Source organism: Alosa sapidissima, chromosome 16 (genome assembly GCF_018492685.1).
Source record: "Alosa sapidissima isolate fAloSap1 chromosome 16, fAloSap1.pri, whole genome shotgun sequence".
In the NCBI taxonomy this organism is placed as follows: Eukaryota; Metazoa; Chordata; class Actinopteri; order Clupeiformes; family Clupeidae; genus Alosa; species Alosa sapidissima.
In genome coordinates, this window is record NC_055972.1 from 23,948,915 (window position 1) to 23,964,613 (window position 15,699).

General features: G+C 43.3%; 1 protein-coding gene across 3 annotated transcripts in view; it reads right to left on the reverse strand.

The window, feature by feature from the left end:
• Window positions 1-14,307, reverse strand: part of LOC121684903 (muscular LMNA-interacting protein) — a 30,061-nt gene extending 15,754 nt beyond the window's left edge. The window contains exons 1-9 of one of the 3 annotated variants that reach the window (XM_042065033.1): window positions 14,043-14,305; window positions 9,457-9,582; window positions 8,378-8,518; window positions 6,117-7,706; window positions 5,522-5,593; window positions 4,691-4,771; window positions 4,494-4,580; window positions 4,317-4,376; window positions 3,146-3,196 (exon numbers count right to left, since the gene is read on the reverse strand). In XM_042065033.1, the coding sequence (XP_041920967.1) occupies window positions 3,146-3,196; window positions 4,317-4,376; window positions 4,494-4,580; window positions 4,691-4,771; window positions 5,522-5,593; window positions 6,117-7,706; window positions 8,378-8,518; window positions 9,457-9,582; window positions 14,043-14,078 (2,244 nt within the window). In that variant the 5' untranslated portion in view covers window positions 14,079-14,305. Of the gene's footprint in view, window positions 1-3,145; window positions 3,197-4,316; window positions 4,377-4,493; window positions 4,581-4,690; window positions 4,772-5,521; window positions 5,594-6,116; window positions 7,707-8,377; window positions 8,519-9,456; window positions 9,583-9,994; window positions 10,852-14,042 lie in introns of those variants that run through there. The other 2 variants (XM_042065035.1, XM_042065034.1) reach the window with 2 other exon arrangements.
• Between the last annotated feature and the right edge of the window lie 1,392 nt (window positions 14,308-15,699).

Below are 15,699 nucleotides of genomic sequence, written 5' to 3' on the forward strand. Positions count from 1 at the left end.
ATTTGCTACTTGCTAGATTGACAAACGTATAGGCTAGGCCTACATTTAATAAGTGTTCAAAATCAATCTATGGGATTGGGGTTGGTTGGAGCAGCCAAGCTCGTTCAGGGCGGGCACAGATGACTTCCAGGACGGGCCTGGCCCCCCAAAGCCCCCCCATGCTGCCGGGACTGACTCATAAGCATACAACATATCATTTCGAGTGAAAAAACAAAGAGAAAGTCCAAAAAAAGTCAAAAGGTACAAGACTGTGTACATATTTTCATTTCCTAGCGAAGGAACTACTCATCCCATAAACCACCGCGCCTCACTGAATAATATATAAGCAATGCACGAACCAGCGCGAAATCATTTCCAACCGGCGACAGCACGCGAACCCTTTCCTCCAAACAGTGATTTTTATAAAGTGAATGTGCAGTTAATAGCAGTTATTTCAGGAGTAATCATGCAAATAATCGTGTTTTGGTACTGAATGTTATATTTGCCATTGTGTATTTTATATCGTGTGCGTGAAAGCGGTTAACGTTAGCAACATTGTGCAGTGCTTCGTATCTGACTGCCATCCTGATGCATGGGCCGGTGCATGGTCTGCTCTTGGACCACCATATTCAGTTTGCTGTGAATTATTACGCAAAATGTTCATTAAATGTACGAAGAAGTATTTCTAGGTTAATGATTGATGATATGACTCGTATAGTATGAAGGCTACAGTAGCCTAGCTAATGTTAACTAGCATTACCAACCTCCCTGCAAAACTCACCACACAACTTTGTAGGTCTTGTCCCTCATGCTGGCCCTTACAAAACCCACAAGCTAACCCTCGGACACACAACAGTCAATAATGTGACCCGATTTAAAGTTTTTCACCCCTTTGGACACTCTTGATTTCGTCCTTGACACAGTGAAACATGCAGGGGCATGGACGGTTTGCTAACCATTTTACTGCAGTCTAGCTGCTAGCCGGTGGTAGCATCCAGCTTGCATGTGCTATCAGCTAGCTAGCTAGTTCAAAAGTTGAAGTACTTATTGAGATACAGGGCTTTTTATGCCTCGACTAAGTTGATGTTTCCTATAAACAACAATTCATGTTCATAGAAACAACAAGGTCACTAAAACATTATATTAATGTTAGCAGCATTATAATGACATTCTAATGTCTGAAAGGCTAATGATTAGCCTATCGGCTACCTGAAAAGTTAAGTGTTTAAACTAGCATTTACAGTGTTCTATTTGATGGTGTATTGGCCCTGACTAAGTTTGTGTGATATATAAACCACAATCCTTGTTGATACAAGTACCAATGTTCGTCTAGAAAGTTTTTATTCACATTAAGATTTTCGCCATCTATGTCAATAATTTTCGCTGATAAAGTTTCAAACTATGATCATAACGGCCTTTCCACCAATCAGAGGCATCACTGTGGGATTGTGGGATTGTTCAGGATTGTGGGTAATGAAGTACTTATCCAAGACATCGCGATTAAAATACATTTATTTCAAAACAAGGTTAGTGCCCCTTGAATTTTCGCCCTCTATTCACCTTATTCCGCGCGCAAACATGGGGGCGCTAGCTTTGCCCACATTGTCTCCGAACTTCCGATTGAGCAGTACATCCATTGCGATACATTGAGATAGCAGAGCTCTATCGAGATGACTGGCATCATATATTATGGGTCATCCTAAAGTTAGGAACTTTTATTTAGGATTTTGGTGACTTAAGACATTTCTGTTATATAGCTTTCCTATCTGAAGTTAGGAAAAAACTGACATTGGAGCGGCTGTTCTGTAAGTTAGCCTCTCTATCCTCTTCTGCCGTGTTATCCCAATGAAGCTAACTAGACGTAGCTAGCCGACCGGAAGTTTAAAGACAACGTGGAATTTAAAAAAATGGGCGGGGCTGAATAAGGTGAATACATGGATTTCTATGGAACGTCACGAAAACATGCGTGCGCAACCAAGAGGCAGAAAGCACCACAGAACAGCATAGAGCAATGCAAAAGAGCAAAAGAATAAAATGAGTTTTTCTGCTGAAAACTGCACCAATTCGAAATCACGATGGTTAGAGAATGTTAAATATGTTCAATATCCCTAACGGAATGCATGTCTTCGCCAAAAATGACATAATACGATGTTATATTAATAATCCAAATGAACGTCAAACTTTGAAATATAGTCTAAAATGAGATGTTATTATCATTGAGATGACAGGGGTATACAAAAAAATCCGATTGTAGCTTACAGCAGCCGACTATTTAGGTTAAGTTTATAACGTTGTGGACGGCCACCAAGCGTCTTCTGCCTCACGGCTGTGCGCGCATCTAGTTTTGTTGGTAAACGGGAAACCCGTGTATATGACCATATACAATCGCTTAGTACAGCAGTAGCTGGTTTTGAGTCTACCATGTGCAGTTAAGTTTTTATGGCTTATACCCGAATTGTCAATGGAGAAATTGCATTGAATTCTTACTTCCGGAAACTCCTGTGGGCGGGACTGTGATGCTCTATTGCTACCAACAAGGGTTGGCAACCCACTCAAAGGCAAAATAAAGTGTTTCAACCAATAACGAGATGCGCATTTAGGAGAGTTTTAATTGCACGGGAGGGAGGGGGAGGGAGTAGCGAGCTAGCTCTTTTGTTTGAACATCAACAGAAGTGACGTATCCCCGCTATCGCTGATACAACCTTTAAATTAAAGGGAAATTCCACCATTTGAGGAATTACACTCCTTTTCCACCTTCATTTTGAGTTTTCTTAGTCACTTTTAAACGTGATGCTAGCAGGCGAGATGCTAATGGTCTAATTCGGTTCAATTATCTATGCTAGGCTGGAGCTAAAAGTGGTATCGCCAGACTCAGAGAACGGCTGGATGAACTGAAGAAAGGTAAAAATCAATTGTTTAACTCAAGGGGAGGTGAAAAAATGAGTGTAATTCCCCAAACGGTGGAATATCCCTTTAATATTAAGATCATTATGTGTTAAATAACTTAATACCATCAACATTGGCAGCCAGGTGAGAATGAGGTATAATGCTAATGGTATGTGGGTGGGAAACCATCCTTGGCAAGGAAGGTGCATAACCTCCTACAAGACACTGCCAAGAGGCAAAACACAGCAGAATCACTATAATAAAAACCATAATTACTCACATATTTAGTTTCCCTTCCCACAGTTCTTGGTGAGGATCTTGGCGTGTACCTCTACACAAGCAAAACACAAACACACAGACACACATCCACACATAAACATGTACACAGTGTGAAAGACAGAATAACAAAAAGAAGAGTGACTTTTTATGTAGTGAATACAATAACCCTTCTGCAGGCTATGCCATACCAATACAAAGGAACAAATGTGTGGTATACAGTACGGTGACGTGTAGCCCATGAAAATATTAAGGGGTTTGACTTTGCACAGTAGTACAATAAAATTAGAAGTAGAAGCACAAATCATCATTAGAAGCACTGTCATCTCTCTGCTTAATACCTGCCCTAGAGTGGAGTAGCCTACCCAAACAACTCCCTTGTCAGACCGTCTGTCCACCGGCCAAGGATTGTGTGATTGTGTGTAGAGGTGCACAGTGCACTGAGCTGTCAGCTAAGCAATTATTGTCTGGTTGGCCGCTTTTTGCACTTTGGGTTTTATCATTGCTGTGGCTGAGGTAAGTGACAGGTGAGGCTGGAGAATGTCAACTCAGACCAGACAGACCAGGGATCGGCAAAAAAAAACAATTTAAAAAATGATGATAATTTAATGCTGTTTAACTCATTTATAAATGGTGAACTGTCAATTTAAGCATTGTGTTCACGTGCACCTTTAGTTCTAATGATCTTTTGCCAGCTCCACTCAAATATGGCCTATGGCTGTGACCTCTCACAGTTTCTAAATGGTCAGTAGTGGGAACTGTTCATTATTTCCTTTTAAGTTTCTTATAAAAAAGAGATATCAATTATCAACAATGACAAGCCAGCTGGAACCTGCCGATCTCTCGTTCGCTGTAGTGCGCGTTCAAACACGTTCCTAATTAAATGAACTAGCTAATGTTCAAGTTAGATCATCTGCTGCAATGGAGATTACAAAGAGTAATATCTCTATGTAACATGCTGTTTTGACATTGACATTGTAAACGTTCTCTAAGAAGAGTGAAATGCATCCATTTTAAAGCTGTGAATCATTCAACCACAGATGATGCTGTGGGGTGACCTTAGGCATTGTTGCAAATAACATTTGCCAAAGAAAAAGAGAAAATGGAAATGCCTGCGTCGCTAATAACAGTGCTCATGACACGCAATGAGATTATAACCTGCAGTAATTGCATACCTTCACCGAGTCGGTTTCTTCCCAACGCGTAGTCGGGGAGGGGGAGAGGAGAGGCCGCCGCTGGAGAGGAACGTGGTTATTGTGAAATCAAAGGGAATCTTTTATACAATCTACTTTTGAAACATCAAAGAGACAGCGAATAAGCAGGGGATGGGAAAATGAATCAGCATAACTCACAAAAGGGATGGGGCTCTCTTCCAGGACTTCGTCGATGACGGCATACAACTCCTCGGACTGGGCCCTCAGCTGGGCAGGCGAGCACATCTATCCCCAGCAGAGTAACAGACACTTAGCACAGGTGCCTTGCTCTGCAGCAATAGGCCACAGATCACTGACCATCATTTTGAGCTGGGTAATAAAAACTATAACTCTACCTCAGCTCGAGCCTCCTCCATTGAGAATGTCTCAGACGGATCCAGTGAATTCTCTTTCTTTTCAACCTCATTGTCAATGGCCTGAAGAGAACAGCATTAAAGTTGAATGCCATACAGAGGATGAGAATCAGTGGGAAATGGATCAAAGTTCTGTTCTGTGTTTGTGTTTTAGGGTTTAATGAGAAAGGAGGAGTGGAGGAAGGCTGATTATAGGAAAGATGAAATTGGGTGTCTAGTGGAGAGGCCCACTTCTGTGATTTGTCAAAAACGATATTTAATCTTTTAACTTCAAGAATGTCATATGTTGAAATGTTCCCAAAGTCTGTTATGCTGACAGGTTTTGATCTTTTTGAAGTGGTGTGTTTATCTGTGTTTTTATTTTATTTTTCCTTCCCCATCCTTATTTGCATGTGAATGTATACATCTATTTTTTTTAATTAAGGATGAAAACATAAATAATTGGCTAATCAGCTTGTCAGAATATCAAGTCACTTTTGTCTAAGCCTGGTTGGTGACATAAACTGTCAAAAACCTCATTGACAGTAATAGTTTTCAAGTGTAGCATTGGCATATCAATGTATCCTATCTGTATTAAGCCAATTCAGTTCAGACTCAGAGCCACATGGTGCACACAGCAGTAGGCCACTGATTGTTGCTGGGCAGCTTGGCTGAGTATAAAATTAGAGTTAAAATAATGACCCTGGAGCCCATTATGATAAAAAAAAATGCATGGAGTGAATATGTCAGCATTGAGTATAATTATGAGGCCATTAAGAGCATGCGTTAGGATCTGTCTTTCAGTGTACAGCCAGACAGGAGATAGGCGCTCACCTGCTGTTCCAGCAGAAGGGTGTTTGTGGGGATGGCGGCGAGTGCTTTATAAGACGACTTGATCTTGCATGGCTGAAAAGACACAGACAGTGTTGAGAACACACAGACAGAGAGGAATTATCAATCATGCTTTGTAGGGTTTTTTTTTCAAGTATAAAGAGATGTGAGAAACGTGGTGGCTGATTTCCCCTGAGATATTTGTGAGCGTTAAAGACACATGCAGGGTATTCTGCTCACCTGAGCACCTGTGGATCGCTTTAGTGAGAGTAAATAAATAAATGGGTTTAAAACGCAAGTATCAATGCCACCTGAGCTCTACCACTTGAACTCATGCACCTGTAAAACACTGAAATGTGGAAATAGTTTTTGAAAGTAACAGTACAAAAGTACATTTGTGTGTGGGTGGCGTAGCATTGCTCTTAGCAGCATAGGACCTGATATTGCAATCCCATAAGTGTGAGTCAGGGAGTGAATTCTGAATGCTATCTCCTCCCTCACCTACACTCCCCACCCCCTCCCCTCATCTCAGCACTGCTGGTGGAGCTCAGGCATGCAGGTGGCGTGCAATCAATCCACATGCCAACATGCAGGGTACCTGGCTTTTTTTATCCTCCCTGTCAGCTGAGACTGACACACGGCCCTTTGGTGTGGGCGAGGGCGTCGAGGAGGGAGGGAAGGAGGGGGACGGGCTGAGGTCGCGACTCAGGGTCAGTGGGGAAGGGGAGAGAGTGAAGCGGTCTGGGGTGGCGGCCGAGCGGTAGGGGGCGGGTGACACAGAGGTGGACATTGTGGTGGGGGTGGGGGTCAGGGTCGGGGTGGGTGTGCGTCGTGGGGATGAGAGCTGAGGGATTCTGGGAAGAGGAGACAGCCTGTGAGCGTGGATCGCCGCCGGTGAGAGCTTATCGGAGGAAAGTCGCGTGGCATTGCCATCGTTCTCTGAGCCGGAGGCTGGTCGAGAGTTTTCTGACTGAGCGGAGCAAGCAGTACCTCTGTGGCACGGCGGCGACATGACGCCCGGGCCCTCCGAGGCGCAGCAGGAGGCGTAGCTGGGTTTGGGCGAATTGGAGAGTCGGGAGAAGGATGTGTATAGCTGTGGACTCGGGGCCGGGGAAACATGGATCTCGGCGTTGACTGGCTTGAGGACACGTCGCGGAGGATTGCTGGCAGATTTGTCCGACATGTTGGTCCTCGTCGCTGGAGAGGACAGCCGTGATGCCTCGGCGCCCCAACTAGAGACGTAACTCTTCAAGGGCTCAGATCTGAAAATAGATTTTTGAGAGCCATACACTCCATCTGACGGTGAAATGAACTGCGGCTCTCCCACTGAATTTAGGCTCTTCGGTTCGGACGTCTCTCTGTGACACAAGCTGTGCTGCTGGGGTGTGTGTGCTTCAGAGTCTTGTGGTCCGACACCCCCGCCCACCATCGGGCCCACCCGTGCAGCGGCCCTGCAGGCTGGACATGAGGACATGTGGACAGGGCTGATTGGCCAGCAGGGTGAGTAGGGCCTCTCGGTGGCGGCTGACAGCACGGGTAGCCGGCCCTTGCGCAGAATGGCCGTCAGCAGCGAGAGCTGCGTGGGGGGCGGCCGGTGTCGGACATGTGGCGACACGGACGGGCACGGCGACGGCCCCCGGCTGGCCGCCCGCGAAGAGGAGCAGCTGGCGCTGCCGCCGGGAGTCATTCGCACCAGACTGGCGCCGGGCGCCAGGGAGTGGCGTGTCAATCGGACCACCGCTGGGGAGAAGGCGCCAGAGCGCACGGACGAGCATGGTGACCAGGCGCGGCTGAGGGAGGACAGCGCCGGGGACGCCAGGCAGCTTCTGTCCCTGTCCCAGCCCTCGGACAGGATGGACTCCCGTGACGACGACACCAGCGAAGGCAGCAGGTCGACGGACGTGGCGGGGCTCAAGAACTCGTCTCGATCCGACTCTGGCTCATGGTTGAAATAGAGCCGTCCGCTGGTGCCTGGAGACGTGCTGTGACGCCCGGGCCGAAAGGAGAAGCCCTCGTGTTTGTTGGGGTCGGTTTCCATGGCTGCACGCAGGGACGCGGGGCTGGAGTCACTGGAGTTGCAGATCGAGATCTGCCCGAGAGCGGGGACAGGGGTGGAGGGTGAGGGAGAGGGCGAGGGTGAGGGTAAGGGTGGGGTTTGAGCGATCAGATCAGCGGACGACGCCTTCAGCTGAGAAGAAACACGAGACAGACATGAGATCACCTAAGCACATTCTCCAGGCAGAGAGAGAATCTCAGCCATTTCAACAGCATTATCCCTGTCAAATTAAAATGTATTGACAGACACAGTAACAGCACATACAGAGAAGAAACCTTCAAAAGGGCCAAGGTTAACTGAACAAATCACTCAGTAACTTTTAAAGAGCAAATGCTATTTTGTTTTGTAACAGTACTCTTTTGTACAATCCTGGCTGCCTTTGCATACATAGTCCTCACTGTAATGGTGGTCCATATCAGAGACAGACAGTATGTCCTAGGACTAATGTGAAGCTCAGTAGGGTGGGAGCTCTCTCCTGAGGGGAGAAAATAAGGCTTTTGCCAGCTGAGTTTCACACTCCTGAGCTTTCACTTTCAACAGCCTGTCAACATCCCTCAGCAAGGACCCTGCTGTGGGTCTCACCATCTTCGCTGATTACTGGTCAGTGAAATGGCTCTGAAGTCTGATTTCCTTGAGCTTTTATTTCCCCACTCTCGCTTTCACAGTACAGTGGGAGGTCATATTTGATGATTTCAAAGGCAGTGACTGAGCATCAAAGTGCCCCACACCCCCCAAAACAACAACTGCAACTCTGTAACCTCTCGATTCAGGAAGAAAGTCAAACTTTATCGGTGAAAACTCACCTTTTTCGCCTGTGTCGTTTCTCGAGGGGAGTCTGCTGGCTCGTTTTCCTCCGAGTCTCCTATGTACACAAACTCTGCCTTGTAAACACCCCCGTCCATGGTATTTTCATACGACGTGTCTTTGATGGGTTCCTCTAAACTCTGGAAAGGGGTGGGGGTGGGGAGTTGGAAAGTCGGATGGAAAAAAAAAAACCTCAGAAAAACTCTGTCAGATCTGTCAGTGTCTAATCAGGGAGTCAACTGTAGGACTCAAACTATTTTGTTCCGTGCAAGCTCCTTCTGAGTTGAGGAGGGAGTGTGGCTTGCCTGCGTGTTAGCATATGGGCTTACATGTGTGTGTGTGTGTGTGTATGTCCTCTGCAGCCAGCTCCCACATCCCTCCTTTAGAGAATCTGTCCCACATGTTTGTTGCACATGCCCCCACACATGACTCCGATCGAGGTTGTGTAAGAGCTCACGCTCAGCAGATGCCTTTCGCTCAGCAGAGGGAGCAGGAGTGAGAGTGTGAGGTCGGATGCCCCTCACTGTGGGTTTGGGGAGTGGGGTACTCTAGCAGCAGTAAATATGCTACAACCTCAAGAGATGCCAGGTAACCACGCCTGAATATAACATTCCACACACAGGGCTCCACAGGAGTTCACAGGAATGGGGTCTTTCTCATTTTTTTCTTAAGGTCAGGAACATACCAATTTAATTTCTACTGAGCATGTTCTGAATTATGATGGTGAATTTGAGGGAATACTAAATGGAATTTTTCAGCAAAATTATCAAACCAAAATTCTAGACACAACGGAGAAGGTGGGCCAAAGACCACATTTATAGCAAGCTCTGTTGCATGAATAATTAAGATAGAAACAACAGGGTATATTTTAAAGGAAGTACACACAAGGATATATCTCCAGACATCTGGATTATTGACTTATCAAAACATTGTGAACATTGCTGATATTGGCAAGCTTACAAAGGGAGGATTGTATTGGTGATTCTGAAATCAAATACATACAAAGATGAATATTGCACTACAGGGTGCTAAAAAGTTACAAACTATGTAAACACAACAGCTTTTTAAAAGCCCATACCTGGTTTTGGTGAAATGCTGATAGTAATTTTCTCCCGACAAGTATGATTCTGCTCTTTGTTGGCAGCTTTGCCAGAATTGGCACAAAGGTGAACGGGGTGAGGTTTGCTTGGCCTACAGGTGATGCCTACATCAGGGATTTAAAAAAAAAAAACTTAATCAATATTTTCTTTTAGACAGGAAGTGAGTTGGCACCTGACTGAGGAATAGATCTGACCCTCATCTTGTCAGGAGCCTTTCACGAACAGTATTTTCAGGGAAAGGCCTCATTACACTGACACTGAGACACAACACTGGATATACAATCAGATAAAATATCAACCAAATGATGTCCAAATTAGATAATCTAAGCAATAATCTATTCAACCAACATTATGATCCCTACCACAAACACTGCAGTTTTAACTTGAATTAATTAGCCATAACTGCACATATGCATAATTTCCAGCATAACAGTGACTTACAGTAGCTGGCAGTTGAAATAGTTTTCTCTCTCTCTCTCTCTGGCATAACAAGGTTTTAAACAGAAGAGCTGGTACCTTAATTAGGATCCGCTTTGCAGATGTCTGTGCGGCGCTTCAGGAAGCGCTCAGACAGATCCTAACACATTGCCTTGTGAAGTGAACAGACTTCAGCTCTTATGCTGAGTTGAACGAACCTCATGAGTATAATGTGGTCTGGTATCCCAATTCACTAAGAGGTTGCTGTATATGGAATGCTCTGGAACAGTGGCTCTATTCAATGTCCGAGAACATGTAGGAGGGAGAGGGCAGAACTTTCCTGTTCACATTTCGAGAGTTGACAATTAACTTTTGTCGGTAGAGAGGCTGGGCCGAGGACATCTGCCTGAATGCTGTCTGTCGCTCTACAACAAATGGATCTTGTCAGACAAAATGACTTTCTCAGTAGCCTTGAGATGTGATTGTGTAATGCATTGCATGGCATAAAGCCATGGTAGCATCAAAAATAGACAGCAATGAGGATCTTCTGAGTGTGTACAAGGCAACAACTTAATGTAAAATTGACATAATGCCATTTTCAAGGAAAAATGTTTATCTTACATCATCTTCTGTCAAAAATGTAAGCACCCACAGATATCTGCTGACAATAAAATGAAGCAAAATTGATTTCCCTCAAAACAGCATTAATTACACTACTAGGGCAGAGCCGACTACAGAGCCCCTGCAGCTAGGATAAAACAGTTGCCTTGAAAAGAAGACCTTAACAGATAGCGCTATGCTCCGTCACTCTAAGACACAACCGTGGCTTTTGGAGTGCGTATTTTTTAATTAAGGGAAGAAGGGAAGGAGCACTGAGTCAATCACGGGTTGGCTTCGATGTGAGTGGTTGAAGTAGCACGTCAATAGATGACGGACAAGTGGCTTATCCAATCATATGCAAGGATTTTTGATAAGGCCCAGCCTTCTGAAACACCTCTCCAATGGATCGATCCCAGATGGATGAGTGGAGTTAGGCGGAACAAAATACATCTGGCGAGAGTCAGGTTAGAAGTCTTCCACTTTGAAGGTGAAACACTGTCAGCGGACAAGAACAAACAAAGCAAAAGGCAACCCGGACAAAAGCAATGTGTGCAGTTCTGACTTCGGAGTAGTACAGCACTACAAGAACTGACCATTTGCTGTTGATAGACAAAGGGATCTGTAAAGTCAGAGACCGACTTTGACCCTGGTGAAAGATTCATCCAAGACAGCCGCACTTGAATGAACTGTGATGTTAGGTATCTATGGAGATCACAATGTTCGCTCGGTGTAGGGCTGACATATGGAGAGATATGAGTCACATGAGTGCTTGACCACAACCACTCAACACTCCACATACGTAGTATGATTGGGCCAATGGTATGTTTAGTGTGATGACTTTATCAGTGTAGTCCTCATACAGTGTGTGCCATAATAGAATATATTGTATGTGGTTTATACATGACATACATGAGATCTGACAGTGTCAGTGTTGATACTGTTCAAACTTCTATCAATGAGACTACCTATGTAAAAATACATTAAAATAAATAAATAAATAAACATATGCCACCATACAAGATTATATGTTGCTACCATGGTGGTCTGTATACATCTTAGTCATTCATCTGACCGCTGACAAAATATTGCTGTTTGAAAGAATCGTGTGTCTGATTTGTGTACAGTAACCAGTAGTTGAGCCTTAACCTTTAGCCCTCATGCTATGCCATGCGGCCTGTGTGCATGATAAAAATAGACAAACGGGAAGCAAGCAAAGAGTAAGATGGCTAAGGGACACGTCCTGGGTGGCAGAGAAGTAAATAGCAGCCATGAATCATTGTTGATACACGTATAAAAATGCAGGAGGATTGAAGGCAATGCAACTGGCCCTCTGCCTGTTCTTAAGAGTGTTAGTTATTGTGCTAGGTGTTCAATACTGCTAGGTCCTGAGTGAGGAATGTAACACAAGTGGTGTTGGTCAAGTAATCTCTCATTTGAAAATAATTACCGCTAGGAGGTGAGAGTTGTTTGTTTCCTTTTTCAAAAACAGTGCTGGCACTTCAGACAGCCTGGTGAAGCTGATTTCTTGCATGGCTGCCTTTTTTAGAGGGGAGTAAGGACTGGAGAAATAAAAACAACCTTCCTGCCTCCATAGTATTTCAGAAAGAAAAACTACTTTGGAATGTGAAATGTGTTATTTTCCCTGGCAGGTGGCATGGAGAGCGATAATCAGTAAAGACTTTAGAGGGGCTACAGAGAGGGGAGGGCTAGTAGACTGGCAGCAAGGACAGGCATTGTGATCTAACAGCAGCCTTAACCCATAACCTAATCTGCCTGATACCAAAACCGATCAATAAAACTCAATGGGAATGCCCACAAATACTATTCAATAAAACTCAATGAGAATGACCACACATATCATTAAAATTCAACCTCTGGGGGGGGGGGCAAAAAACAAAATATATATAAAAAATAAATATATGTATATAAATAGAACAGAATCATTACTACCATCAATAGTACAGAAACATTGCTTTTAACTGACTAACTCTTAGTGTGAGTCTAGAATAAAAATAGTTTGTTGGCTCTTCTCTGGCTGTTTCTTTTGTAACTACAGTGACAGAAGGAGATGTAAACAAACTACAAACAAACAAACACACACGTCTGCTTAAAGGTTACTGGTGGCATTTCCTCCTTCCCAGTAAAAGCTGTCTATGGTGATTTAATTGCTGTGGACGTTGCCGAGGTCATACCGTCCTCCCAGATCAGATTACCACCACCCATGACGGCCGCTATTTCACTCAGTCTCAATTCATGACTTTCACTCAATAACTCAGGTCTCCCTTGAACTTTAACACGGATGACGTTTCACTGAGTGCTATCATTTCAATATGAATGTGTTATTTTCAGCTGGTGTATCATTCAATGCTGTAGAGAGAGAGCACTCATTTAACACACTGTACATAAATAAAATGTGACAGCTGTTGTACAGATTCTCAGATATATCTCAAGAGTTTACAGCGGAGGTCTAAGTAGCACTCTTGGTTTAATGAGAGTGATTGAATGAGCGTATGTATCTGTGTGTGTGTGTGTGTGTGTGTGTGTGTGGAGACGGTTGACAAAGTGCCTGAATGTTTTTGAATTCATGATTGCCAGTGCTGCTCAGAAGCCCCCAAACCTCAGGCCAATAATAATAAATGACTCCAACCACAAGGCATGATTGTAGGTCCTTAGTGGTTTGAGGCTTGGAGTGGGTGTGCCTCTCCATCCGACTTGTAAGGATATCCTAAATACAAGCCTGGCCTGAAAATATACACAACTCCAAAGCGAGCTTTGATCTGAATAAAAATAAATATTTCTTGAGTTCAATTAAGTTTATTTTTAAATGCAACCAATGGCATTTGACTGGTATAACTTTTACTGCAGTAAACTTTGATTAAACTGATTGTTGAGCTGCTTTAGTCATATCTGTTCTTATCATTGTTTAATATGTCTTAACTGTATGCCTACTAATTTTTACATCTATTTTACAGTCTACACACTACTTTTTACTTTTCAGAGTATTAGATACATAGCAAGGATTGACTGCATGCTTTGGTAGTGGTACTCAACTTATGTATTTAATTATCACTGGTTTTAGGATTAAAACATTGTATTTAAGTATTTAAACACTTATTTATTAGGATAAATAAAAAAACTGAAGTAGGCCTAATTGTATTTAAGTATTTAAACACATTTAAGTGAATAATTGTATCCACAAATCAGAGGCTATTATGGTCCTATGAGGTTTAGAAAATATAAATGTAATATTTTACATTTTAATTATATTACATAATGCAATTAGCATGAAAGTGACATTTGTTCAGGATAGTTCAATAATTTAATTCCAATTATTCACCAGATCCTTTTTGTCTCCCCAGACAAAAGTGAACAAATCATATTCTATTTAAACCTTTCCATCGCATTCCCCTCAGAATTATACTACACTACATGATGGGTCATGGGCCATGGCCTTCTGTCTAATCTGCCTCCCATCTGTCTTCACGTCAGGAACACACGTCAGCTGTTCTTGACTTTGCCCTTTTCAACAAAATCACAGCTCTCTTACCTTGTTCAGGCTGCCATTGATATGTTCCAGGTCCATATCTTCCCCTGGGGTAATCTTATGGAGCTAAACAACTTTTGTGCGCTCTTACTGGGAATCGCATACTTCTCAGCTACTTCAGATGAGATCCGACATGCTGCAGTGGTGGCAGTAGGCTGTAGAGCTCACTGCCATTTATAGATACTCAAACCCACAAATAGCATGGTGATGGAAGCCAGCCTACATGGCACCGATAAAAACAATGACTGCGCAATTACCGACATTGAGGCTTCCCTCTACTGGCAGTCATTTTGTGTGGCTGAAGACAGTATGTTTGAGATTTTGCCACTGCTCATGTTGCAAGGCTGCAGTTTGGTGTGTGTGAGTGGTGGTGGTGGTGGGGGGGAGGGGGGCATCGAAGCTAGAAATCAGAGGTGTTGGAAAAATGCCAGGACATATTTTTGTCTTTCAGAGAAAGCACATGCTTTGGATGCCACTACACCATGAAGCAACAGGTCAAACAAAAACATTTACTTTCACACAACATAGATGCATACATTTCAATGTTTTTTTTCTCCTCTCTCATCAACAGTTAATAGCCATGTCTGGTTCATCGTTTACATTGCTAAATAATAGCAAATGTAATGCTTGTGTAATGTAAAGTGTTCTAGCATTCATCCAGCATACATTGTTCAATCTATTCTGTTCAGGGGGAAAAAATTATTTAATTTTAATTACATTTAATTACTAATTAATTTACTAATCATCTGCTATCTCTCTCTCTGTTTAAACTTTGTTGATTGGAACCCCCATGCTGTCAAAAATAGACAATAGATATGAGTGAGTCATGCATTCTTTCTTAAACCCCTTTAGCTGGTCTAGCCTTCGGACTCAAGCAGTCAGTTCAGTAGAAAGGAATATTTGAACAAATGGTCATGCATACTCAGTTAAAGGTCATTCCTCAAATTATTTCCCCTATTAAAATTGTATAAGGTCAGTGTGAGTGGCATACTTCGCTCTTGTTTTCTTCAGTATGCCAATGAGATTTCTTGCTGACTTTATTTGTACGGCTTGTAAGACTAGCCTTCGCCATTAAACTTTACATCCAGGGGGTCAGTGTAAGAATGGACATTTAGTCTGAGAAATCCATTTTAGATGAAAAAATCCCATTTGTAATCATTTTAATGACCAGGTTGCATCTCTACAGTTTATATTGCATTAAACACATTTTAATTCATAACTGAGGGCTAAACCTGGCAAAACTTGTGAAAATCTTAAGGAAAAAATGCAATGCACACACAATCCCTGGGGTTCTCTACGCTCAACAGACAAATTTGGGATATAACAGTTCTGGTTGCAGTCAATTTCAAGTACAAACTTATTTAGAACAAACAGTCTCGGTGTGCCTTGCTTCTTATCAGCATAAGCCTTATTCAGGGCCAATTCCAGCTACCAAAGCACCACAGGAAAACCTGACGGCCACGAAACACCACTAAACGTAGATTCATTCTTTTCAAAGCACACAGTACAGTTGTACAGTTTTACAGATGTTATCAGATGTTATCTCGGGCCGCCAGAAATGTTTCCGCGGGCCACCATTGGCCTCCGGGCCGCACTTTGAGAACCTATGGTCTACGATAATAGGTTTTCATCACTATATAATCCTAACTCACTGGGTGCA